This window comes from Seriola lalandi, unplaced genomic scaffold, assembly GCF_002814215.2.
Source record: "Seriola lalandi dorsalis isolate HSWRI2012SDOR001 ecotype SW California unplaced genomic scaffold, Sedor1 jcf7180002054911, whole genome shotgun sequence".
In the NCBI taxonomy this organism is placed as follows: Eukaryota; Metazoa; Chordata; class Actinopteri; order Carangiformes; family Carangidae; genus Seriola; species Seriola lalandi.
The window spans coordinates 125,888-153,203 of record NW_019525463.1 but is presented as its reverse complement, the minus strand read 5'-3'; the positions used below and the strand labels follow the sequence as shown (position 1 = coordinate 153,203).

The following is a 27,316-nucleotide window of genomic DNA, read 5'->3' as shown; positions in this document are numbered from 1 at the left end:
ATCAATGAGCATGAAAGTAGTACTCATAACCCAGGAATCAATGGAGAAGATCATTTTGATTAGAGTGGTAGTAAAGAAGCAGCGCCAGCAATGACCCTATACGTCCACCTGCTACTGCTCAGTAACACGAGATGAAACAAAAGTTAAGAAGTCTTCATTTTTTTATTCAATGAGGTTAATAATATTACACATCACCACAGATAGAAAACATTAGCCCATAAAAAGGACTGCAGAATAATAATGGTATTAATAATATTAGGTAATATCAAGTATTTTTACAGTCAAAATGGGGGAAAGTAGTACGATAATCACCAGCACTGAAAAATGCAGCATGTTTGTCTGTCAAAGGTAACAGTGCAGACTTGAAGCACAGAAATAAAGTTTTTTTTTTTTTTTAGTTTTTTTTTAGTTTTTTAAAAACACGTTCGTACACACATGCAGCACAAACTGACAAGCAATGTTATCTACCAGCTCCTCGTCTGAGGAGCTCCACTACAAAATACAAGTTGTTGTTCCATTTAACGCAGCCTCGTCCTAGCACAACTTTACAAAACTGGTTTACATATCTTTCAGATGTTTTACATGGGTGGAAACCAGTATTTTTCATTAGAATATGATCAAAGTATGATCTAAAATAAAGCACTTCTTGTTGTTGGAATATTCTCTGATAGAAAAAAACTGGGATGCATGAAGTGATAGATACCGGATGACGACGCTATACAACATAGTATAAATACAGGGGAGGGCAGGAAGAACACGCACTTGCAGTAGAAGTCAGATGAAAGTGTATTTCTTGGGTCTGCAACTGCTTTTTATCTGCAGTAGCTTATTAGAATGAACCATTAAATTAATTATATAATTAATTAGTAATCGTTTTGACTGTAAATGTTAGAAAATGGAGAAAACTTATTACAATTCTTCTGAGAAAGCAGCAATTTGTCATATTTGTGAAGCATTTTCATTTGATAAATGACTCATTATGAGCTTTGAGCTGACTATGAGCAGCTATCAGCCACCAAAACTGTTGTCATTTAATTTTCCGTCGTTTTGGTGACTTGCATTTTTTAGAGAATGACTGAACTAAATTTAAACTTTTTTTTGGTTTACAGTTCATTGTTGACTTTTGGAACAGCAAACAAAACAGTTTCAATTCAAGATCCGCTTACTTGGTTGAGCTGGAGCTTTTCACTGCATCACATGATCCGTGTCAGACGATATAATTTCTCCATTGTTCATCTACAGCTCCATGGTGACTGAGCAAAAATATACATCTGCTGATAAAGACCTTGTGATGCAGTTTGAAAGCTACTGCAGTTTATTTAGTAGTTTAGTTTATTTATGTAACAAAGAAGAACTAAAAGACTTGGTATCACTTCCTAATAAGCCATACTTAATAAAGGGTGATAGACTGGTAATCCCTTATGACCCTGTAAAGGATCAGTGGGTCCGGACGATGGATGGATGGATGGATGGATGAAATATTACTAACTTCCTACAAAGCTCTTCCTCATAAATCAAATAGCTACACAATACGTGGATGTTTTTACAACCTGACACAATTTGAACAAGTTCCTCTTAAGAACGTCTAATTATTGATCTATAAAGTATAAATAAACGATTATAAACAAACCAACAACTTCTAAACCCCTTGTCAAGTATACGTTGTTAGAAAGTGTTACCACAATCTTTGAAATGCTAACAGGTATAAACATACTGGTAGCAACAAGCCAGTTAGCCGCATCCAAACACCACCTGCTTGAGCCAATGTGGATGTTGGTCGTGATGTCAGGCTGCGCTACTGGCTGGGCGGCTTCCCGTTAGCGTTCCCATCGCCATTGTGATTCGCCAAAGGGGCCAAATGCGAAGGGCGACAGAGGGAAGAGTGTGCTAGCATGGTTTGATAAACAAACGTTAATCTCCTTAGTGCCGCTTGAGGCTCCGTGGCAGGTTTGCACACACATAGCAAAGACAGACTGGTTGCCTGGCTCGCTGTGCTGTGCTGTGCGGCGCAGCCAGCCTCTTCACTTGAGGAAAAATTCGCTTTCCGTTCCACCGCCTCTCATGTTTACAACAGTAATCCATTCAGTGACGTCTGTATAGGGGTGCCCAACTGTGCGTGATCCTCCTTATACCCACCCCTCCTCCCTTCCCGCACCCCGTCCAGAAGCAACGCTTCCTAAGCCGGCTCTTTCGGGTGGATACTTATAGATTTGCTTGGCATCAAACAGAAAATTCCCCATTCGGAGTGTGTTTATTCAGAAGGGGTAAAGAGACTCATGCTTTTGTGGGTTGTAGTTAATACTCTTGAACCTGTAGCTGAAGTACACATTATTGCATTTCCTTATTCATACCTTTTGGGTGCTTTTGAAGAATGCGTTGGGAGAACAAATTCTGTGTGTAAGGGTTGGCAGGCTCGAACAGCTGCACTAGTTTAAGGAAAGCTAGTATTGCCTGTAGTTGTTTTGTTTTCTCAGTCTTATCCGCCTCCTCTCAAGGGAAACTTGATTTAGCAAATCCCAGACCGTTCATTGTGATATCGCTCTCTCAGCTGCAACTTCTTCCTTTCCTTCTTTGAATGTGTCATAAAGGAACACGGAGGATGCGCGTGTTAAAAACTAGAGGTGAAGTAAGGATTTTAATTCTTCACCCCGCTCTCTTTTGACTTTCTCTTTCTTCCCTCTTCCAGTCCGTTTCCTTTCCCAGTCAGGGCCGTTGAGCCGGCGCTGTGGGCAGTACGTGTGAGCAGGTCTTTCTAAAACCAGGTCCCCTGCTGAGTGTGTGAGCTGCCAGACCTCCCCACAGTCCTTCACCCCTGCACTCGCCTCATTTCCAGCATTTTGAATGAAGCCGCTCTCCCGGATGTAGTGTCTCAAAACCTTTTTTTTTTGTCATTTTTTGAAAGTAATAAATCTCTTTTCACCTGCCACAACCCACTTTTTTCACTGTCTCTTTTAGTTGAGTCTTCTGAAGTACAATCATTTATATGGCAATGATGTCCGTAGTCTTCCCCCTTTTACTATAACATCCTCTCGTTCTGCATGGCCTTGTAATAGTGCTCCTGCTCAGCGTGGCTGCGGGCGGAGACGGAAGGCCGGCGAGGCAGGGTGGAGGAGCGGGACAATGTCTGGCTGTGGCCATCCATCAGTAGATCGGGGTGGGGAGGAGGGGGGAGCATGCTGGAGCAGGACGGGTGAGGGGGTGGCGGCATGGAGGAAGATGGGTGAGGAGGTGGGGGCATTTGACAGATAGATGGGTGAGGAGGCGGGGGCATGTGGGAGGAAGATGGGTGAAGAGGTGGGGGCATTTGAGAGGATGATGGGATAGGAGGTGGGGACATCTGAGAGGATGGGTGAGGCGGTGGAAGCATATGAGGGTGAGGGAGAGGAGGAGGCATTGGAGAGGAGCACGGGTGAGGAGGGGGAGGCAGCGGGGAAGATGAGGAGTGAGGAGGTGGCGGCGGGAGAGGAGATGACGACAGCTGAGGTGGGGGAGGCAGAGGGGAGGAGGAGGTGGGGAGAGGCGGGGGAGGCAGCTCCGCTCCTCCCTCAGCGCTGCCACTGGCCGAGGAGGAGCAGAGCGAGTCTGATTTCACTGGGAGTGTCCGGTAATCCCGGTAGTGACTGACATTGTCCTGTCGCTGCAGCGCTACGCGGTGTTTGTCCCCTGCTGTGTCAGCGGTCATCATGTTCCCGCTGATGGTGTTCCTCCACTCCCACGGCTTGCCGTTACTGGCCGACACACGCACCACTGGGTGGTGAGGGGCGTGAGCGTCGATGGTGACGATGCTCCCGCTTCCGGCGATGCTTCCTGGGTTGCTCCCGGTGCAGCTGTCTCGATCAGACGGTATCCTGTAGTAGGGCGACTCTGAGCAGTTGGACCCGCCGCCGGACGAGGAGCCACCCTCTGATGTCTTAGTGGATGAGGTGATGGGCCCATGACCCTGCTGCTTTGACATAGCTATCACCTGCAGGACAGAAAATCTCATCAGTATGCAAACAGAAAAGCAGCTACAATTGAAATCAGCTAATTTTTATCGCAAAGCTGCCAAGTACAGGGACTTTTATCACAGTAAACATTGTAAAGTGTAATGTAACATATTTAATATCCCTCAAGGACATTTCAATAAGGTTTAACTGCAAATTATAATTAGTGTTTGAACCCTTGTCAGAGGGAAACTAATCAGTGAAATTGCCTCCACCCGTGCTGTTCTGTTTTGACTTTACCAACAAAATAAATCAGGTGTGTCGTTCATACAGAGTCTGACAGCTGTTAAATTTCCGACCTGGCCACATGCCAGTTGAAATTAAAGTAAGAAACATTACTGATCAAAATAATGTTAGAATGATTTACAAGCACTCATTTTCTAATCTCCACCTCACCTGAGTGACTCTTTGCTGGCTTGGCGGCTGGTTTGGCTGCGTGTTGGGCACGCGGGGAGTTGACACCGCGATGGGCCCTGTTCCCGGCTCTTTCACCGCTCCCCCCTCTGTGAGTGACAGCCACTTGGCACGGGTTTTAGCGCTCTTCGGGGAGACAGGCGGTGGCCGAGAGGCCTCCTCTGGGATGTGAACCAGTGGGGGTGCCACCACCATCCTGGCTCCAGTTGGTGTGGCGGTGCCCTTGTTGGCTTGCACCGTGGGATACAGAGAGGATGGCATCCCCTGGTCTCCTCCTTCTCCTGCTGCTCCTCCTCCTCCTCCTTCATCTACTCCATCTCTCTCATCAGTTCCCTCCTCCTCGTCCCGTGAGCTCTGGCTGCGGAGCTCCAGCGAGCGCTGCTTCCACTCTGATACCAGCTGTCGAGACCTCTGGGGGTCAAATGGCACGTGGAAGGTCATGTGGCGCTGCGTGGTAACCGGCTCCTCTGAGGGAGAGATGGGGCTGTTGCCGTTTGCAACTCGGGGCAATGTGTTGCTGAAGGTTACCATGGTTTCCTTGCCCATGGGACCCCGGGTTGCCAGGAGCTCCACATCAGCGCTTGCTCGCTTGAGTGAAGCCAGGGAGGCCTTCTCCCTCCTCACCTTACTCCGGGCCCCAGATCCCAGCCCTGCCCCCAGCTCCTCTCTGCTCTCCGACACCCTGGGAGTCTTCCTGTACAGGGAGTCATGACTCCGCTGGCTCAGCACCCTAAGGCTGTCCTTCTGCTGAGCTGGGGCGAGTCTATGTAAGGAGGGAGCATCTTCTTCTGATGATTTGAAGTTTCCCACTGCATACACGGCCTGACAGAGGGACACACGGAGGTGGAGAAATGAATGAAGGAGATAGAAGTACCAGGCATGTTAAATAAACACTGAAGCGTGAAAATGTATTTTCTTTAATCTTTGGGAAGGAAAAAATTGATATTCCTATTAGTGGGGAGCAAGTGCATGAATAAGCATCTCTCTTTCTTCCGTCTGTTTAGTCTGAGGTCAGCATGAATCACTCTCTTCCCCCCTCTCTCAGAATTCATCCTTTAATGACAGGAAGAAATGCTCCAGCTCTTAAAAAGTGAAAGACGAGAGTGGAAGAGTGAGAGGAGGAGGGAAGCGTGGAAAATGGCAACGACAAGTTTTCTTAAAACGAAGTGTGAAATTGTTCCAGAGAATTCTTATCGGATTATTCATTCTCTCCCTCTTCCCTCCTTAATAGAAAAGGCTATATATAGCCTGCCAAAAAAACTGCTGGGAGAGAAAAGTATGGAAGCAGCACGGTGAGGAGAGTTGATGGAAAAAAAAAAGGATAATTTGTAAGCACATGCTGTGATAGTGTTAGATAGAATAATACAATGAGACATTTCAGTCCCAGCAAACACAACGAAAGCACTTTATTTAGTAAAAAAAAAAAAAAAAAATCTATTTATGTGTATTCTGTCATTCCCACCATGCTGCATGCTGCATGCCGACTGCTAACTGCTGCCTCGGGACAAAACAAATCCTTAAATGCATGCAAACATATGCTGGCACTCATTTACCAAACTAAACCCTGAAATAGGACATCCATTTCAGGAGGATTTTACTTGTTCAAATGTCTTTCAGCGAGTTACACCATCATGAAAAGGAATAATTATCATGAGAACGGCAAAATAAATTAAGCCGCAACAAGACTGATTAATCTCGTTATGCTTGTTGTGCACACTCTTGTGCACTTCGTTTTACTGACCAGGTAAACGCCGACGCCGGCTCCTATGAGGTATCCCACGTAGACGTCTATTGGGTGACTGCGGTGCTGAGTGATCTGCGTCAGCCCTGCGAGCCCTGCCGCCATGCAGAAAGCAAACACCAGGAGTGGCTTCAGCAGTTTGGTCGTGCTGCTGATGCTGGCATTAAAATACATCTGCGGAGACAGATGTACACATTAATGAGCAAAAGACAGTTTAGGCATATGGAGACTGGCTTGGAGAGTATGAGGCATTATGACACACTGCAGCATAAGTTTCACCTGATCCGCACAAAGACAATCACAGTTTAGAGGGGTTAATTAAATAAATGGCAAATGTCATCCCATGCATTTTAAATTTTATCATGAAATTAATTGTTTGACATTTTCAGGAATATGCTTAGATGATAATATTGGGACCACTCTCATATCTGGCCAGGAAATTGGCCAGATATGTTCTTAGCTTAGCATAAAGACTGTAAGCAGAGAGAAACAGCTAGCCTCGCTCATAAAGAAAGAAATCCATGTTATATCTCAATATTTTAATGCACTTTGTACAAAAACTGCACTGTGAAAATGACAAGATGTGATTTAAGGGAGTAGGATTATTATTTGTCCATGTGCACTGATTTCTTGAAGCTTCTGCTGAATTCCTGGAAACGTTACAGTGATGAAAATCCTCCAGGTCAATGTGCTCAGTTATTTAGGTACAAGTTATTTAGTGAGTTTTAGAGGTGCTGGTAGGTGGATTTTATTACCAGGCTCACTGTTTCCCCTTGATTCCCATCTTTATGCTTAGCTAAGCTAACTGGCTACTGGCTTTAGCTTCATATTAAACATATGAGAGTGGTATAGGTCCTGTAATCTAACACTCAAAAAAGAGGATTTCTGTTCAAGTAAATTAAATCATCTTGAGAAAAGTAAAATGTCATATCGGAAGATATTTCTTATTGTTCCATGAAATTTCCGGAGGAAAATGATACCACCTCGATGAAAACTGTCTGCCTCATATGAGGTTAACTAGGTCATTAAGATGAATATGCTTTGACAGTAACACAGAACGGAGAGAGAGAGAGAGAGCAGGAAAAGTCAGACGGGGAAAGAATATATTTACAGTTGCATTCACATTCTTTGCATGCACTCCATATTTCGATTATATAAAGTGGAGGACAGCTGAGTGACAGAAAAGCAGTTTTTGCAAAAAAATATCCATTCTAACAAGCTTGTCCATCTAGTACTGAGCCTAAAAATCCTTGAAGCAAGAGGGAGAGAAAAAAAAATCTGTCAGAAGGGTGATATTTCCGTTATTCTTTATCAATACCTTTTGAATCAAGTGTCTGCTTTGTGAAGTGATCTGCTTTATCTGCTTAGTTTCAGTAAATTTATGAAAAGGAAACAAGTGGGAATAAGCCTCATTGTAATGTTCAACAAAGGGATTTGAGACTGAATACAATAAATAAACGTCTCAGTGTAGCGAGCAGTAAAGAACAGTGAGGAAAAAAAAAAAGAAGAAAGATCTGACATCACAGTGTTTGATCACACAACATTTTGTAATCATAGCAACACAAACAGCTGCTTTCCTGATCCTCTCCTGCCTTTTCTCTCTGATCAGAAATCTGCCTAGTGAGCTTTAATGAGCACACACTGGGCTCAGTGAGGCAGCAGTGATATGGCCAGTAGCTCACTATAGCCATTGGTGGTGTGTGTGTGTGTGTGTGTGTGTGTGTGTGTGTGTGTGTGTGTGTGTGTGTGTGTGTGGGAGGGTGTTACCTCCTGGAAAAATGACAGTGCTACTTTGCCATACAGTTCACATACTGCTGCTCTCAGCACTGGACTGCGGAATTGCAAAAATCTACCCACAAGGATGTAACAATGAACACTGAAGTCTGACCTCAAAAGACATTTCATGTTATGTTCTTTAATATGAGATTTAGATGGCTCTTTGGCCTGAGGACCGTTTGCAATCCGGAAATCTCTCAGTGAGTAAACATGGTAACGCAATTGTGATTTATGTATGAGGTGACAGTGATTTCATCCCAGCGAAAAATCCTCTGATATGCAGGAACTTAATTGAATGTTGCCAGCAGCAATGTTGGTTAACAATGCGGAGAAAAGCATCTGGATAGTTCATCATGAACACATATTTTAACAGAAAGGTAAAGAATATCATCTATAGAAACAACCAAAGTATAAAGAAAAACTAGAAAAGTTTTGCCCAAATATAAAAACAAACTGGTTACCATTGACGACCACATAGCATGCACAAACACATACGCAACATGCAAATACATCATACACAAGTTACACAAACACAGGAGGCAAGTAAGACCCAGGAAGTGCTTACGGAGATATAGACAGCAGCGAAGCCAGAGAGTGTTGCATGCTGGGATGGAAATGTTTTCCTGAGGGGAGAAAGGGGGAGAGTTAGGTATGAAAGGCAGGGAGAGAAAGAGATTTGTGTTTTTATGAAATAACAGCTGCGTGAATTTGGAATAAAACTGTCATGGTTGCTCTTGTTGTTTGCGATGTCAGGATCGTGTTTGACATTAAAACTCGTGTGCATGCCCGACTGTGTCTGTCAAACTGTTTGTGCGTCCTTGGATGTGAGCATTAAATAAACACAAATGGAATACCATGGGGCATTAATGGGGACATTAGGGGAGAATGGATGAGTGGTTTGAGGTCAAAGCTGCTAATTTAAAGTTAAGAAAATCTCATTTAATATGCCTCTGTGTGTGAGTGTGTTTATCCTGGTGTCTTGCACTACGGTGTTGTACCTTAGACACACACAGTCTAAAGCTCTTTTTGAAAAATTTGAATTACAAGTTTATGCTAATTGTTGGGGTTAGATATTTAGCTGTGTTTGTTACAGCAATAGTTAAACATTTTGGGAAATATGCTTATTTGCATCTTTCTGCTGAGGCTTAGATGAGATAATTGTTACCACTCTTCCTGTCCTATTCCTGTCAGTTGAAAATAAGGCTACAGCCAGCAACTGGTTAGCTTAGCACAAAGGCTGGGACCGTGGAAATGGCTAGTCTGGCTCTGTCTGTTCAACAGTACGTTAACAACACATGAACTCAATTTCAAAACCTACAGAGGCCCAAGTGTAAAAACAACATGTTGTGGTTTTATAGGGGGTTATTTGACAGACTATTTCTTGTTGGGGCTGGTTTTCTAGCAACTGCTCCTGACCGAATAGTCCGGCACCTCGTAAACTTGGCTAATTGTCTTTTTTGTTATTTTTATACAGATTGAATTAACTTCAGATGGATGTAGCCTTATATTTGGAATCAGAAACCAGAAGGCAAATAAGTGTGTTATCCAAAAATGTTAAACTATAAATACCTTTAAGGATAGGAGCTAGAGAATCTTTTTCAATTAGGGACCTTACAAGTATAAATGTGCATTTGTAGGATTATCCCTGTATCAACTATATTTAGCTGTAATCTTTTCTTTCTGTACGCACTTATTACACCTGTCTAATACGTCTACCTTTCTAAGGCCCATACACTGGAGTTTTTTATGTCTGACTTATGTCTGTCTTACACGCTGTGGTGCTAAAGACTATGTTAACAAGCAAAACTTTTGCAAGTGAAACATTGCAGCTGGGCACAATGAGAATTTGTAAGGGCATTGTTAGTCTTGTTGTACAAATAAACACTTAACTTTTCTAAGAAGCATTTCATTAATAAGCGAATATTGCATTATTTTAAAAACCCAACAGTAACAACAACAGTTTCACTCCTTAGCTGTTTAAATCTCCTGTAATCCTATTCAAATGCAAATTAGTTTTGATAACTCCTCGCCTTGTAGTTTGCATATATTCCTGTAAGATATTGATGTGTAGCATTATGCTGTATACTGTGCAACCTCTGTAAATCCTTTTATAATCGTAACGCAATGTGTTCTGTAGCAATTTCTGATAAAGCATATAGTATATTTGTATGAGCAGAGCATCGACTGCAGGCACATGGTAGGTTTGTAAATGGTTTTGTGCATCAGCTAGTGAACGAAGCTCCCAAATATTGCTGTATTTTTATCAGATAGCGTCAGAAAAACTAGCAAGAGAGCAGAGAAGCATACAGTTAAGATCCTGGACTAATAAACTGACAATTTATCGTAATGAATTTTGCATCTTCGTATGTTTTCTGTCATTTTTTTATATGAGCATGCAAATTTGGTTGAGGCAGATGGAGACATTCTGTATATCCATCTGTGTGCTCCTTTTCATCTCTGAACATAAGTGTATGTCTTACCTAGCTGACATGATGGCATACTGGTCTTTCCCCATGCAGATGTCCTGTGTGATGTAGGCGTTGTTGTCACATGACACTCCTGGGGCCGTGTAATTGGGCTGGCAGACGGTGAGGAAGAAAGGGGCGTGGTAACCTGTAGCTAACTGGATGACACCTGTCACCAAGGCTGTTGCCAGGAGACCGAACACATGAACACCTGGGGGGAGAGAAAGGTAAGAGACAGAGAAGGTAAGGCAGCCTCAGTAAAATGCAACTAAAAGCCCCCGGTGGCTTCCTCACATTGAGCACATTGATAACCTGAAGTGACACTACACAAGTTTTCGGTTTGTTACATTATGAAGCTTTTCCGCAGACAGTGAAATTTGGCAAGGTGAATTAATTACACTTTTCACTTCAAAGCTCAAAGTTTGCCTCAGGATATTTCCTGAGAAGAATTCCATCATGCCTATTTCATTTTACGTCACCCTTCATTTAATGCATGTAATTAGCTTATTTCCCCACTCTAAAATGTGGAATAAAGTTCAGGGCACAGCCGATGAGTGCAATGATTTGTCCAAACCAAAACTGATTTCCATCTTAAAAACAACTTTTTATTCTTAACTATTAATAGAAGACGGTTCTTTACAATCTTAATGCTGTTGGTAAGCTAAGCCCAAAATATACCTGGTACCACAACCTTACTTTGAAGGTCATATGCATAATTCATTTTAGTTATTTGGAGAGTGATAGAATAAGGAAAAGTAGACATGGAACATACTGCATTGTGTGTAACCATTTCTGAAATACATTTGAGCCTCTTGCGATGCCGTTACCAATTAACTTAAATACACTGCATCGGGAATCACCTCTGTAAGGTGTTTGTTTTGTATAATGTGATATAAATGCAGTTTTAGAGGCCTCTTCATCACTAAGTGAAAGAGCATCAATGGGAAAATGATTCAATATGATAAGCCATGTGGTTAATGAGACCCTCTAAAAGCTGCAACGCAATCTGACCCTATCAAGGTTTTCTTGAACACACCCTAACCCTATTCACCAGCTGTTACACACTGCGGACCTTAACTCCCGCCCCCTCCTCCGGGGGAAGAAAAAAAAAGAAGTGGAAGTTAACTTGTCCATACCGACAAAGCGCACAGTTCTGCGTAGGAAGGAGTTGAAGCTGCAGCCTCCAGCATTGATGCTGCTCTCAGACTTGGGACAGCTCTTCAGCTTGGACTGCATACAGTACATCAGTCCCTCCCCCATCATTATCTATAGACAGAGGGCGAGAAGGAGGTTAAAAGTAAGAAAAAGATGTATGTAAAAGAGTGGAAAGGAGATAATTTCTGAATACGCTGTGTTTGTGATGTTGCATGTTCTGATAAGGCACAAGAGCGAAATATATATAAAAAAAAAAAAAAGAACAAAGAGAAAATGAACCGAGAGGAAAAAGGGTGAAAGTGCAATTTCAGATATGTCTGTGATCGCGATCTAGAGAGAGAGAGAGAGAGAGAGCTGTGGCGAGAGAATGGAGGCAAGGTGCTATCGAATAGTGATCACTTCCAATCAGAGTGATAGATGAGGGTGGGAGAGAAGTGCTCGTTTCCATGTTGCTGATGGATTAGTGTGTGTGTGTGTGTGTGTGTGTGTGTGTGTGTGTATTGACTGGGGGGACTGTGGTGTGTTTGATGGTGTGTATTGGAATGTCAGGTGTGTATTTATCAATGTGTCCATTGATTCTACATTTCTGAGGGGAGATTGAATTTACTTTGTGAGTGTTGGAGAAGCTGCACGTTTATGTATTTGTGCATGTACGCGAGTGTTACCATGTGATGTATGTGTGTAGCACTATTACCCTCCACCTCCCCCAAAACCCCCAGACACACATTAGACCCCTGATCCTCTGTGATAAGATTGTATCTTAGTGACTCCAATATGAGACGATTTTGCTCCTATAAACCTATTCAACATTTTTACATGAACGATGGATCAGATGCTGCTCCGTGACAAATCCACAGGAAATTATTACCCAACAAGCTTTTTAGCTTTGTGTAGCTTATCGTTTTGCTGGTACAGACTGAAAATTCTGCTCTCATCACTCCATTTTTCAGCAGTGGCATTTGTTTTCAGTAAAAAAGATCTGATAAGCCAAATGTATGCTTCCCGCCCAGTACGAAATTGTTGTTTTACCAATGTTAGCGACTAGCAAGTGAAGAAAGTCAGTCACCAAGTGAGCTAAAGCTCATAGTGTTTTTCTCAGGAGTTTGTGGAGATCAAATCAGAGTGAAAATGACAGCAGATATTACACCGACATTTATTAGGCTAATGTTAATGTTAATTGATGTTAGTATTCCTCTGTGTGAGCTGGATGTGTAAACATGCAGATAATTGCTAACTGTTTAGCTAAAGTGGCTTTTTTTTAAGCAATGATGAAGGGATATGTGTTTTTCTTTTACCCTAAACGGCCAATTATAATAATTAATGATTATGAACGCTGCTAAACATTTGACAGACCAGTCACTAGAACTCTCTTCTTTCTGGTAATGCCTTTTCCAGTTATGACAATTTTTGTACGCACTATTGAGAATTTTTTCTGACTGAATATTTCCACAACTACACACTGGCTTTACTCTCTTACGCATACACTGTAGGCATTTATCCGCTATGGCTTTCAGGATGTGGAGTGGTTTGACTTAATTTCTTTATAATAGTTACAGTACACAAATTAAAATTCATGGTACCATTACAGCCATCATCAAAGGTGCTGCCTAATGCCATACTGAGCCATGAATTGAAGTAAAGTATTCTAGAGACCGGGTAACAACGAAAAACAGCCATACGGAAGATATCCTTTAAACTTTCCTTCATATTGCAATCCCCATCAACGTGTGTGTTATTAACTTACGGACGCCGCAGGGCCAGCGAAGGCCAAACTCAGAAGCATCAACAGCGGGATGAGCTCATCGCCCGTCTCTACGTAGGGCATGGAGAGGTCACGGTCATGGCAACGGAAGCCCACCATCGCAGGGGACAGCACATCTGTCAGCTCCAGGAAGTACAGGGACACCAAAGAGGATAGGACGATGGGGAGCTACACACACACACACACACACACACACACACACACACACACACACACACACACACACACGTGCCCGACACAAGGACAAGGACGAAGCAGAGTGACTAGCATTTAATATTTGCTTGGAAAGAGGTGATTCATCCAACGTTTTATCTCAGCTCTTACCACAATAAATACACACCCCCAAATACACAAACACATACACACACACACACACACGCAGGCAGGCAATAAAGAAAGTGATGACACCGTAATATTTGCTTTAGAAAAACAGCAAACTCTGCCTTCAGCAGAGGTCGATGCATCGAGATGCAATCAACACGAAGCACTCACTATGGTTATGAGTCTATAAAACGAGTCATTCACATAGTGATTCAGTAAATACAGTGAGTCATGTTGACCAAGCGTTGTTATATCAAAAAGGTGATCTATCAATACATCCAATCTACACATACCTCTACAAAATAAAAGCATGGCAACAGTGTCATGCTGTCTTTCGGCGGTTTCTTCTTGGCTTTGTTTTTGGGGGACGTCATCTTGGGGTGGGGCCAGTCGAGGCCTGTTGGGATAACAGATTGAGAAGAGATGTCAGAGAGGAGTTTGAGAGCGCTTTCATGGGTTTTCACCATCGATATTTCTAAAAGCATCAAAAAGATGTTCAAACTTCTGCCAGGCCTGGACTTATCTGAAAGAAACGGCTTCAAACAGTTTTCGAAGGCTGGTTGAGGCTGAAAGGTTTTAAAATGAACTACTTTGAATAATGAGACCTTGCCTTAATAAACACATTAAAATATATTATGAGCAGTTTTGCTGTATGGTTGCTTGGTAATGAGGTGCATTATTAGTTTTTGCAAAATCATACACCAAGACACCTTCAATGATTAGGCCCATAATTCTGCACATGAACATTTAATAACCCCACTCAGTGCTTTCCTCACATGCACTCAGAAACACACACACACACACACACACACAAACACACACACACGCACACACACTTACACTTAAGTTATTAAGATGCACTGTGTTGAAAAGTGACAGTTACTGAAGGCCATGGTGAAATCTACAAACACAAAAAGATTTCATTCTAGTTCAATAAAGTAAGATTTTTAACTTCCAAATGGATGTTTTACACCAAATTCTTCCTTCCCACACACACTCTCTCTCTCTCACACACACACACACACACACACACACATACACACACTCACTCAGACGTCTCCTGCCATCAGTAACCTGTGGGCGATCAGGAGGCCTCAGAGGGAATAAGAGCCAAGGGCCCAAACGGAAAACTAAACAAAGTTAAATATTCACAGCTCTCCCTACAGCCCCTTTTTCTCCCCATCTCTGCCTGTCATATCTCTGTATCTGTCCCTCTCCCCATTTACCTCCTCTCTCTCAATCTCACTCTCACTCTCTACCTCTCCCACCTCTCTGTGTCCCATTTTACTTATCGCTATCACCTTCCATGCATTGCTCCCTCTTTCTACCGGTCCGACTTGATTTTTAGCTTTTTGATTTGATTTTAGCCACGCGTCCCTCTTTACGTCTTTTTTTCCTTCCTCAATCCACAAATATCCAACTATGGCTTGTATGATGTTTTTTTTGGTTTTTCTGTATCGACTTTAATATGAATTGCACATAAAACCAAAGATATGTGGTTTTACTCAAAAGCGTCAGGGCGATCAGTCTCAGTCTCAGCGTGCAGTGAAACCTGCTCCACCTTGTGTCACAGTCTTGCTGACCCAACTAAAATGATTTACACTATTTAGAATTGGTTTCAGCGGACACTTTCAGCCCCTGTGATTGTGTGAATGATATTTTCTACTTTGCAACCCCCCCTCCCCTTTTTGGTGCACAAATGGCCACATTAAAGCAGATTGAATATGAGCGCAAAATCAGCTTATCTGAAGCTTCAATCCAAAAATACTATCCCTCAAGAAACTCATATTGGCTGAAAGCTGTCTACCCATCTCCACCTCTTACTGCCTCTGTCATCTGTCAGCGCTCTGTGCTTCTGTCTCTCCGTTTTACTGTTTTTTGCTCAAGTTTTGTTTAGCTTTGCTCTCTCTCTCTCTCTCAGGCCATTTCTTGACATATCTTCCCCCATTCACCATGTCCTCTTCCAGTGTATCTGTCTACAAATCCCTGTCTCTGCTTTTTCTACCTTTCTTTACACCTCTCTACCTCTTGCCCCCTTTTCATCTCCAGCCTCCTCCTTTCTGTCTCCGTCTCTCTTTCTCTCGGAGATAAGAGGGCCTGACCCCGAGGCGGTGTAAGACACAGAGAATCAAAGACTTCTACAGTCTAATTTCCATGACCGCTAGAAATGGAGAGGAGCGAGGAAAGAGGAGAGGAGGGAGGAGAGGAGAGGAGGGAGGAGAGGAAGAGAACGGACAGGAGAAGCATAACTCAAAGACGTAACAAAGAAGTATGATGGAAAAACGAAAAGCAGAACAGTGTAGCTGAAGTGTGCGTATGTATGTGTATGTCTGGTGGTGGTAGGGGTGGTGTGTGTGTGTGTGTGTGTGTGTGTGTGTGTGTGTGTGTGTGTATGTCTGGTGGTGGGGGGGATCAGAAACGGAGGATATTGGGATGGATGGATTCCAGTGTGGCTGAAAGCAGCTTAGGAAGATGCTGGGTCCTGGGTCTCAGTGACCTACTCCAATCGGCATTTAAACCTCACCCCAACTCCTATCTCACACACACACACACACACACACACACACACACACACACACACACACACACATACACACACATATGGAATGAGCCTCTTTAAGGAAGAAAGGGTGTTTCTGTTTATCTACCACACCAGCATTTGTCCTCTGGGGCACATCATATGTGTGTGTGTGTGTGTGTGTGAGTGTGACTGCAAAATGTTTGTAGTCTGAGCTGCTGTCTGCTTGTGCGCACAAACACCAAGGAAGTCTTTGCGTGTGTGTATAGTCTAAGCGGTCCGTGTGTACATCTCATCCGTGCGCGGCTCTCTGTGTGTGTGCACGTGTGTATGTGTGTGTGTGAATGATGTGGGTTGTATAGCCTGCGGTGGACAGAAACAATCTGTCAGTTTGTCAGACAGCAAGGAAGATACAAGACTCTCTGACCACCAATGCAGGGGTGGAGTTGAGGGTGTATGAGACATACTTTAGCAGACATAGCACATGAGCATAGTTTAGCACAGCGTATAGTGCTGGAACGATCAAACGATTAATCAGTTAGTCAAAAGGCAGTAAACTAATCACGATTATTTCAATAATTCTTCATTATTTAAGCTGCTTTAATTATGGAAATTTGTTGCTCTTCTTTTTTGTTATTTTATAGGACACCTGATATCTTTGCGTTTCAGACTCTTGATTCATTTTTCATTATTTTATATTTTAAAAACAACTGATTAATCAATTGTGATTACTTGATAATGAAAATAATAATTAGTTGCAGCAGCGGGGTACAATAGTGTTGGAACTTTAGACTTGTTCTGCTTGTTACGTCTTCTGATGATAACATAGGTAAATCTTTCTTTAGCCTGTCTGTTTATTAAATGTCAAATACGGCGTGTGATGGTGCCATTATGTTAAGATGTTCTGAAGAATCTGTTGCGTTCAAGGAAATACATTCTTTACGTTTTCATAAGTATGGATCAGAACTAAAGAACCCACGTAGTTCCTAAAATTATGTGTTTTTGTTGAGTCTGTATAGACACAGTTTTTTACCATATTAAGATAGTATAGTGTGCTTGTGCTATATCGCCTATAGAGCACTAAGATGGATCTCCCAGCAGGCCATTGACTAAGCAGTAAAATCAGAATGCAGAATGAATAGGCGCTACTGCTCTTTTTTTTGACCCCTGGTTCACAAACATGAACTTGAAAATGAATTAATGAGGAGGACTCAAGCTTAACATTAGCTATGGCTCATCCATTTTTTCCCTCCATTCACCAAGTACTCATCCTTTCACCGAGAAAGTTACTGTGCTGGCTATTGAGAAAAAAGCCACACACTGCAGGGCCCTCAGCAGCCAGACACATACAGGGCCATATGTTCGGCTTTATGTGGAGGGGGGGGGGCTATCGCAAATTAACTCAACTGCCCTCACAGCTACTGCTGAAAATAGTTCAGATAGTTCATTTGCTTTAATTGCTGTTTTCTCAGGACCATCATCTATTGCAGGTTATAGTTTTTATTAGCCACTGGATCAATACGTAACATAATGTATTAATGTATTAGACTATTGATAACCTAGCTGTGACTTCACCACAAGCAGAAATCAGCAGATTGCGTATGAGATCATCAATTATGGAAACGCGAAGACCATGTGCTGATTCTTTTCCTCGCTCGCCTCTCAGTTACAGCGCCAGGAGGAATAGAGGGTTGCATGCTGGAGGAAGAGAGAGAGAGAGAGAGCCACGATACCACCGGACAAGCCAGAGCACTCACCTCTGTCCCGGGGGCTCCGTGAATTCACCGAGTCCCGTCGCCCCCTTCCCCCCCGGCGTGGTCGTGCGTGCTGCTCCAGTTTTGCGGTGCACCGTCCCTTTAATCCATCTCCGGCGTCTGACCAAGTCTCCCCGAAATCCAACAAAAAAAAAGCCCCACCACTTTTATTCAGAGAGCGCTCCGCTGCGAGGGGATTACTGAGGGAGACTGGGGGAAAGAGGTTGGATGGGAGTAAGTGGGGAGACCTACAGAGGAGGAGCAGGGATGGCGAGAGAGAGAGACACAGAGAGAGAGAGAGAGGGAGGGAGAGAGAGAGGAGGGTTGCTGATGGTGGCAAGTCCAATTTGCTGCACTTGCTGGTAACGCGTTCCTCTCCTTCCTATTTCCTGGCTCTGGTTAAGTGAGAGATTCACGTGCTGTCCACCCGGTTCCTCCCCTTCCTTAGCACCTGCTGGTTTTCTTATTTACTCCAGAATATAGAACACGGATGAATGTGAAATTCCAAAACAAACAGGAGAAAAAAGAAGCTTATTTTTTCTATGCAAAGCATCCGTCTCACGGTTTTCGGGTACGCAGTCAGCTTTACAGCGCGCACATACACACACAAAGGCGTGGGGGGGTGGTTTAGAAGGGGGGGAGGGAGGAGAGAGTGTGGTGTGTGCGCTTCTGGTTGGGGGAGGAGACAGTCTGGTCCACACTTCTCCCTTCCTCTCCCTGCTGAATTCCTGTTTCGGGGCTACCACCGAGAGGCGACCAAGACAAAGGGGTACATTTTTGGAATGTGTGTGTGTGTGTGTGTGTGTGTGTGCGTATGTGTGTTTGTGGGTATGTGGAGTAAACGCGGCCTGCGCATGTGTGCGTAAAAGCGAGGGGGCGGTTTCGGAGATAACCTCTCATTTATAAGAGAGAGGCAAATCCAGTGTAATTATAATATTAAGCTCGCCGTCAGACACGCCTCGTGCTTCTGTAAATACCATCAGATGCGTTTGTTTGACCCCCCCCAACTTCCATATTTCCAGGGATGCTAGCTCAGATGTCTCAGCCTTTGTTTACTCTAGAAAGGGTGTGGCAGTCGTTTTACCACTGTGGTGTTTTTGGATCTCCCTGGAGGATCCGGTGCGGGGCTCGAGGACACTCACGCACGCACCCATCATTTAAAAGCCCCACAGACACCTCTGCGAACCACTGACTCATCGTTGAATGACACTGCGGCAATTAACATCAAAGAGTTCGGTGTAGGTGCACAAGTGCGCGCGCGTGTCGCTGTGTTTGCACATGTGCACTCCAGCGGTTGAAGATGTTCTCTGATCCATATCTTATGCTCTCACAGTTATCAATTCTTAATGGAGATTAGAAGTGAACTTAAACACCAACGTGTTTTCACGTGTTCCCTCTTTCTCTCCATTTTTTCTGTCAGGTCAGACACTGTTAATGTGAGTGAGTGTTGTGACACATTCAGGGACACTTTCAACCTGTATGTTAACATCTGTGCAGAATAATTTGAGAAGGTGCAAAGCAGGAAGTCGCCTGCTGACCGGATCCCAATTGTTTTTACTCTCATTCAGATATTTGCACACAGGAGTCCCCCCCCCCTCTCAATCTCTGTCACTTTGGCTCTGTGTTGTTGCTCAGTACTAGAGGAATGGGGGTGCCCCATTTAGTGTTGATCCTGTCTGCGGTTGCCAGGGAATTTCTCTGGTTCTCATGGGGTACTCCCTCGTCTCGGACTCCCCCTGCCCTGCACATAGCCCCACCCCGACAACATCACTCACACACACACACACACACACACACACACCGAGCACAGCCACCCCGCCAATAATACCCAAGGGTTGGTCACAGCTGGCAGGAGCTAATAAACTCATCACTCACAGTGCCTGGCTCCTATTTACCTACTAGACAAAGCACTATAAAGAGTGGGGGAGAGAGACATGTGAGATGGAGATGGTTGAACACTCGTTTGTGCTTCCCACAGACTACTCACACTAATCTCAACATGGTGAATTTGCTCATTATGAACACAGGTACAGTACCTGAGATGCAGAAATCACCACAATTGTATTTTCTTTAATACAGAGTTAGCTGCAGTCTTTACCATTAATCCCCATTGGATAGCAATTGATTGCCGAAGGGGGCATACATTGGGGGATTCTTAAGTTTGATTAAAATCCTTCTTGACTGCTGTTCACACATGTGACCCAATTACTTTGTCTGAGCTAAAGGCCGATCATCTCCATTCAGATATACGCATGCACACCCACACACAGACACCCACACAAATACAGCACATGTGCATGTTTGCATGGCTAATGAAGGCGTAGGCATTCATGCACAGACACATATTACATACATGCTCACATATAGGCCTCCAGATTGATGCAATGTAAGTTGAGCACATATGTTACACATGCGTGCTATATGACAGCAACCAAGTTTGTCATATGTTGACACGCTCACCCATCCATCTATGAAAGCCCACACAATTTTGCCATTGGATTCTGATTGATTTTTACACAGGCCATTCAGCGCACCCACAGCGCTCTGCAGACACCTGACAAAGAGCCCATTGTTTATTTTATTACAACAAGGAGAATCTGACCATGTGCGAGTGCAGAGGAGGCACGATTGATTGGCTTTATCACCGTGGGATTATCTTCACTTTATACAGTCTGGTCGATGCACCGGCGCTAAATCATCAGCATGCTACTCGCATCTCGCCCTCTTCATCCCCTTCAAACATCCCGCATGCTGTTAGCTTTCATCTGTGCCGAAGAATTATACTTTGTGGTATCAATTTCAATTCTCCCCTTCAATAAGTGTCAGGTTTCGTGTAAGCGCTCAGTTTTCAGTGTTCGATAGTAAATGGTATTTTAATAGTATTAATGTTACTATGATTATGTGGTTAAGAAAACATTCCCCTGTAACATGAAATGCAAGACTCCAAATCAATATAGATTAAAATGTGTAACAATGATTTACTCTGCCATGTTATTGAGGCCATCACGTCATGGTGTGACTGAAGTGTGACTGACTTGTTTATGTACATGAAGGGGACGCGCACACACACACAAACACACACTCATAATGCATGACTTGAATCCAAAGTTGGCTGTCCTCTATATACTCTCAGTAAAATATAATTCTCTGTAGGTATCACCACTCAGCGCTGCATTCATCTGCTTAGGTTCAAGTTCAAGTGCCGCCGTGTGCCCGAAAGCTGTCATTACACGACAAGTTAAACAACACCATTATATCCTCAGGTGGAGTAAAGTGCTCAAACCTCCCTCTTAAGTGGCTTTGGGAACATTGGCATTTCTCAGACAAGTAAGTTAGACTGTGCCACTTGCGATCCCTGCCTCACCTCTTTTTATGCTGCAAGCCTTCACCTCATTTTGACTGCTGTTGTGTTTACTGCATACAAGTTTAAATGTGAAGGTAAATTGATTGAAGGCTTGCAGAGCACTCCAGTTTAATCAGTTTTCTGACAAGATAAACATCATTATCATCCACAAGTCCCACACAGATCAATTGCCTAAGTGCTCCATGGTAACACTTGGCTATAGTGGGTGTTGTGGTGGGTGTAGATTTACTCATCCAAGATGAATATCAACTTTAGAAAAACCGGTGCAGCTTGATTTGCTCCATGATTTTCACTGTGCAGCACTATTTGACAGTTTTGTCCTGTTTTGCCAAAATGTTCACCATATGTCTTTTACCTAAAATTGCCAGAGATAGTCATAGGTCTTTAAAACTGACTCATCTTTAGAGCTGCTACGAGTTTTCATTTTTTTTCACTAGAGGTACAGCTAGACCTCCATGTGCAAAACAGTGTATAATAAAATTCTGCCTTTTTCAAGTTGCACCATGGAGGCCCCTGAGCTTGTAAACAAATTGCTCACCCGCTAGTGATTCAGTAGTTTTTTCTGCTCGGGACTCAAGTGGGGTGACAGTCTTGCAAGACCTGGACTAGAAATGAGCACTGTGGAGCAGGAATGGCAAGAGTGTCGGTTAACGGCTTTGTTTACCACACAGCCCGGAATATCAGTACAGACTTAAATGATGAGTCTCCTGCACATGACATGACGCATGAATCGCACAAATAGTCCCCAAAACCCAAGATAAACCTCGTAGTCAAAAAAACAAAAAGCAGATATTTCAACTCCCTTTGATCAGCATGAGTTCTAACCAGAGCCGGAGCACAGCTTCACATACTGGCTGAGTAGTAATCAGCAACAGGTGTGGGGAGGTGTGTCCAAAGGGAAATAAAAGACTCATCCTAAAAATCTAAGCTACATAATTTTACATAAATTTGGGCACCCCCACAAAACTAGCGCTTAGAATTTATTCTTTCTCCCAAAGGATATGAACAAGGACAAGAATTACAGTTTTTCTGTGATCAATGCACTGATCTGTGAACTACTGCGTATTAATATATTGGGGTTTACTCGTCTCAGGTTATCATATTTCCATGTTTTTCTTAGCTGGTTAATTATTATGAGTATTTTTTTAAATCTTTTTTTTTGTTGTTGTTAGCAAAAAGTCACGTTTCTTAAAGAACCTGCCGAGTCACGTGGACTTGCTCCCTGACACCTGTTGCTCTCTACCAATCAAAGCTCACCCACTATAAAAGCCAGTGCTGAGGCAGATGCTGTGATTTGCACTCGTGATGAAGGGAGAGGTTGAAATGGCAGAAACAACTTTTACAAAGGCAGTCTTGCCGGTGTGATTTTCCACCAGTGTTGGATGTTACTCATAAAAACTGGCTGAAATGCTGTCTTCTATTGATTTCATGACCATATACATATGCAATTAAATTAGTGGATTAATGGATTTTAAATGGGTTCGATGAGGCTGAAATTGATCAGAATGACTCAGCCAGTGTGTTCACTTAAATTATCTTAAAAGGTCAAAGCTTCTTTCTGCCCTTTTTTTTTGTTTTAAAAAAAGACTAAATTCAATATATGAGATGCAAGTGCAAGTACATAAGTATATAAATGTTTATTTCAAAACATGAGAATGATCATTTATGATAAAATTCAAGAATATGCTGATACAATTTTTATAAGGGGTAAATTTAAAAGTATTTCTTTAAATATCCAGTACCACAAGCTCTTTCTCAATATAGACCTAAAATATTTTTTTTTTCCTCACACCATGGCATGTGAACACAATCACGTCACACCACAGCAAAGTTTGAAACGATTAAATGTACATCAGTACCATCATAAAAGCCTCAAGTTTTGTTTCAGCGTCTGTGCCTAAGACCCGTGGGCCAGTGAAATCCCCAACACCTGTTTAAAGTGTTGACACTGCCAAGATTGAGTATTCCAATACCATCAGGTGACATTGCATTGTATAGTGTTTGGGTGATTTCATAAAGGCCTTATTTCCCCACGTCCTCCGAAGCTGCGTGAGAACAGCAGGAAAAATACGCAGCTTCCATCGGTCACTGCTTCGTCATAAGTCAATTGCTTAAATGTATTTATCTGTGATTTTTGCTGGAACAAAACCTCCAACCACAAACACGCCAGTGTCCATAGCCGCGGGAAGCAGGGGTGCAGCTCCCTCTGGTGGTTGAATGAATAACTGACCGTCCCAATCAAGCCTCTGAAGAAACCCACCTTCATCATTCCAAATTATTGACATGAAGCATGAAACGTCACGTTTTGAGCAGACCGCAAAAAGAAAAAAAAAAAGGGTCCATCTACTTAATAATTAATAATTACAGGAAAGACAACATGATGGTTTCACATGACGGAGCTGACTCTGGTCTGCAAGGAGCTAATAAACTGTAATCTTTCTTATTGTGTGAATTCATGCACAATACAGCCACTGAGCGCAAAAGTGTTGCCAGACTCATGATGAGCTATTCCAGTCATGAACGTGAACAAACTCATTCGAAATTGATGGCACTTGTTTGTTGGCCAGAGCTGGCAGTAATCCAAGCAGATATACAATTGTTATGAGCTGTTTGTGAATTGTGTTCATCAGATAATTAAAGGTTCCTTTTAATTGAAATGTCTCTGAGACTGTAATTTACTTCTGTACTTCATATAAACACAATGTTGGACCATTAAATTAATATTAACAGTCTGAAGTAGATATGAAGCACCGTCCTCTTTGAAGTGCCGCCACCCACGGCAACTACAGCACTTTGGAAAATGCAAACGGTTTTTAACCACTGACACAAATACACAAAAATCACCCATTCTGCTGCAGCAAGTGATGGACACATTAAAAATTAATATTACAAGTAATGGGATGGGTTAGCCATTTCCCCAAAAACACCTGTACAGGAAACGGCTACTGCTGTGATTTAGTACTGCACTTCCACAAAGTTGGGGAGACAAATTGTATTTTTTTTTTTTTTTTTTTTTTTTTTAAATGGTCAAACCTGAAGCAGCAGCTGCCAAGAAATCTTGACTTTAGTCTCCAGTGAGGGTTAAAGTCCAAAAACGATGGATCTTACATTTCCCAGTAGCATTTTTATTTTATAAGACTCCCTGACCTTCACAGCCTCAGTTTTAAAGCAGACTTTCTGTTATAAAGTTGCGCAGTCTCCAAACCCTTCTGCTGCCATCAGGGGTTATTTTCCTAGACCTAAAGTTTATGTCAGAGCCACAAAGGACACTATAAAACTGTTTTCACACAGGCTGAGTAATACTTGTCGTGATGTGTATTTGGGTATAACCAAACGTTTTCCCGCTAGCATTAATTTTCAAAATAGGTCCTGTCAAGAGCTGCCTCAGCGTCCTTTTTCATGTGGAACCCGGCGAATCACAGAAGAAAATTACCATCTCAAAGCGTCTATTTGGGAATGGCTCAGTTTGCAAGACACCTTTTTTCAATCCTGACACATTTTTTTAGGAAGAGAATAGGGTGGGACTTGGTGATAAAAAAATATGGAAAATGCTTTTTTTGGTAACAATAATGGGACAACACATGAGGATCAAAGGATTTTTTTCTATAAATATCATGGGATCATTAAATAGATAGTTTTTCTTTTACACTGTGTCACTCTTCAATTTTCTTTTATCATTCACATTTTTGGGACATTATTACTTAAAATATAAGTTTTTTTTTTGCATCTTTATATCCTGCTGCTGCCACTCAGTTAACACAGATGTTGCAAGTGCATTTTCCAATAGTTCTGTTTTTCCCCACATTGGTCTAACTTTAATTCTTCTGTGCTCTTGTCGAGGATGTCTATGTGCTTGTCGGCCTCCTCAGCCAGAGGGGCAGGCCATATTTTTATTCAGCTGATAGGCTTCTGACTGTGACTAAAAAACTGATTTTAACATCATCTTTCCAATTAGTCTGATCTGTTCCTGTGAAAATATAGTGGGTTATTACTGAAATCACTTTTGCTTTTCACCTAAAGAAATTAAACATCTTATTTATGATTTCATGGATGATGCAGACATCAGCTCGTAAGTTGCGGTTAAAGGTTTTTAGTTGTAATTTTAAGCGAATATGGAAATAATTCTATCAGTGATTAGGTTACAGTAAGTGATGGTGTCAGTTAACATATTGTCATTTTTCGGCAAGCAACCCCCAAACTTAACCCATTCCAACAAAGCCATCTTCCCGCGGCTACGCAAGCACCAACTGCACTAGTCCCTCTGCAGTCTCATACACCGGAGCCTTCAGAAAGACAATCAAGTCCCACCGCTTACACTTGATTGGTTGGCTTTTGTCCTGTCCAAAGTGTTCAAAGTGCGTGATAGGTTAGCCTTCTGCCTGTCCAGGCTAGATGTGTTCCGTGATTGGACTGTTACGTTTCCAGCGCCTGGTTGGCTGACTCGACTCCGCTCCAAACTGGTGGAAGTGCGTGATTGGACAGTCCTTTCTCCCGTCAAAGTATTAACAGACCGTAACTGATTTGCTCTCCCTCTGTCCAAACTGTTCACTGTGTTTAATTGGCTGCTTCTCCCCTGCTCCAGAGTCCCAGGCCCACCTGATTGGTTAGCCCTCCCTGTCTGTTGATTATTCAGGGTTTGCAGTTGGCTGGTCCTGTCTCTCTCAGGGAGTTTTGACTGCATGGAGCTACTTCTGTCTGTGTTAATAGTTTGTATCCTCTGTCTGTCCCGCTCCCTCTCCAGACTGGTATCTCTGCGTACAAGTCCGCTCCTCTCTCGCTCCAGGCTGCTTTGAATCTCTGCTCTCCTGGCCAGAGCCTCTCTCAGCTGGGTGCGGAAAATCTCAATCTTCCCCTGCAGCTCCTGGAGCTCCCCTTCCCACAGGCTGGTCTGGGCGCCTCTGCTCCCCAGGGGAGTGAGCACCAGGCCTGTGGGAGCCAGTGCTGAGACGGGTCCCCCGTTGGCATGGAGGCTAATCTGCGGTGGGGAGCTAAAACTCCCCAGGTTTCCCAGCCCCAATCCTCCTAGCCCGAGCCCAGGGCGGCCGACCATGCCGGGCCTGCCGCGTACTGAGGCAGTGTGTGTGCGTAGGCGGTAGCTGTGGAGAGTCTCAAGGTCAAAGTGCACACGTTTCTCCTTAGGCTCATGGGATGGTGAGGAGTTGTCGGTGTCTCCAGCAGTAGTGGAAGCAGGGAGGGATGTGGGAGGAGATGGGGGAGGAGGTTGATGCTGTTTCCTGTGTAGGGTGCAGTTCTCTGAGATACAAGAGGAGGGGCTAGTGAAAGAGAGGAAGATCACAGCAAAAGATATGTATCAAGTGAGATGCAGCAGTACAAGGAAATACATTTCCCTATAAATAATATACAAAACAATATATATACAAGTGAGATAAAGGTAAATGAGAAGAGCTATACCACTTTGTACGGTAAAATGGAAGCTAATAAGCAGCTGGTAAGCTTAACTTAGCAGTCCAAAATCCACCTACCAGTACATCTAAAGCTCACTATTTAATACGTTATAGGTTGTTAAACTATTGCATAAAGACCTTTTAATAAAATGTAGTTAGTGTCTTAAAAGGATATAGAATAAATCAGATTTTTGTACTAGTAACAAGAAAGTGAATTTGATTCTAGAAAAATTCTTGAAACAACCCGACAGTGGAGCCAACACTGACCTGGCTTTACCTAGATGGAGAGCCCTGTGAGTTGCTAAAGAGCTCCAGCTTGACTCGGACCTGGCTTTTCTTCTTCTTGATGTGTAAGTAGCTTGATGGCTACATAATGTTACATGTCTGTTTTCATCAGTGACTGACTGCAGTAGGAACGATAACGTTACCTAACCTGCTGTTACCCTTGTTTTGAATGTGTTCGGTAAACGTTGCTAGCGCTTGCCTGATAACTGTCAGCATTGCTGTGGAGCATATCACGCCAATGCTAACGTGGGCTAATGGTTGTGGCTGGATTGTTTTTTGTTGGCACTCTGGGGGGGGGGGTTTGTGGCCAAACGGGGACCAGGGGTGTGGCCAATGAGTGTAGTGCGACATGTAGTGGCAGTGACAATCGTTT

General features: G+C 43.1%; 2 protein-coding genes across 2 annotated transcripts in view; both read right to left on the bottom strand.

Moving 5' to 3' along the window:
- Positions 1 to 143: 143 nt before the first annotated feature.
- Positions 144 to 17,927, bottom strand: LOC111673130 (phospholipid phosphatase-related protein type 3-like). The gene is made up of 9 exons (XM_023430801.2): positions 17,893 to 17,927; positions 13,911 to 14,014; positions 13,279 to 13,464; positions 11,516 to 11,645; positions 10,395 to 10,590; positions 8,480 to 8,537; positions 6,139 to 6,312; positions 4,380 to 5,219; positions 144 to 3,964 (listed from the first exon to the last, which is right to left on the bottom strand). The coding sequence occupies exons 2-9, from the start codon at positions 13,989 to 13,991 to the stop codon at positions 3,017 to 3,019; spliced, it is 2,613 nt and encodes an 870-aa protein (XP_023286569.1). The 5' UTR covers positions 13,992 to 14,014; positions 17,893 to 17,927; the 3' UTR covers positions 144 to 3,016.
- A 4,988-nt stretch (positions 17,928 to 22,915) lies between these two features.
- The window catches only part of LOC111673088 (glutamate receptor ionotropic, NMDA 3B-like), a 66,584-nt gene continuing 62,183 nt past the window's right edge, over positions 22,916 to 27,316 (bottom strand). The window contains exon 12 of the mRNA XM_023430741.2: positions 22,916 to 26,526. Within this exon, the coding sequence (XP_023286509.1) occupies positions 25,551 to 26,526 (976 nt within the window). The 3' untranslated portion in view covers positions 22,916 to 25,550. The remainder of the gene's footprint in view (positions 26,527 to 27,316) is intronic.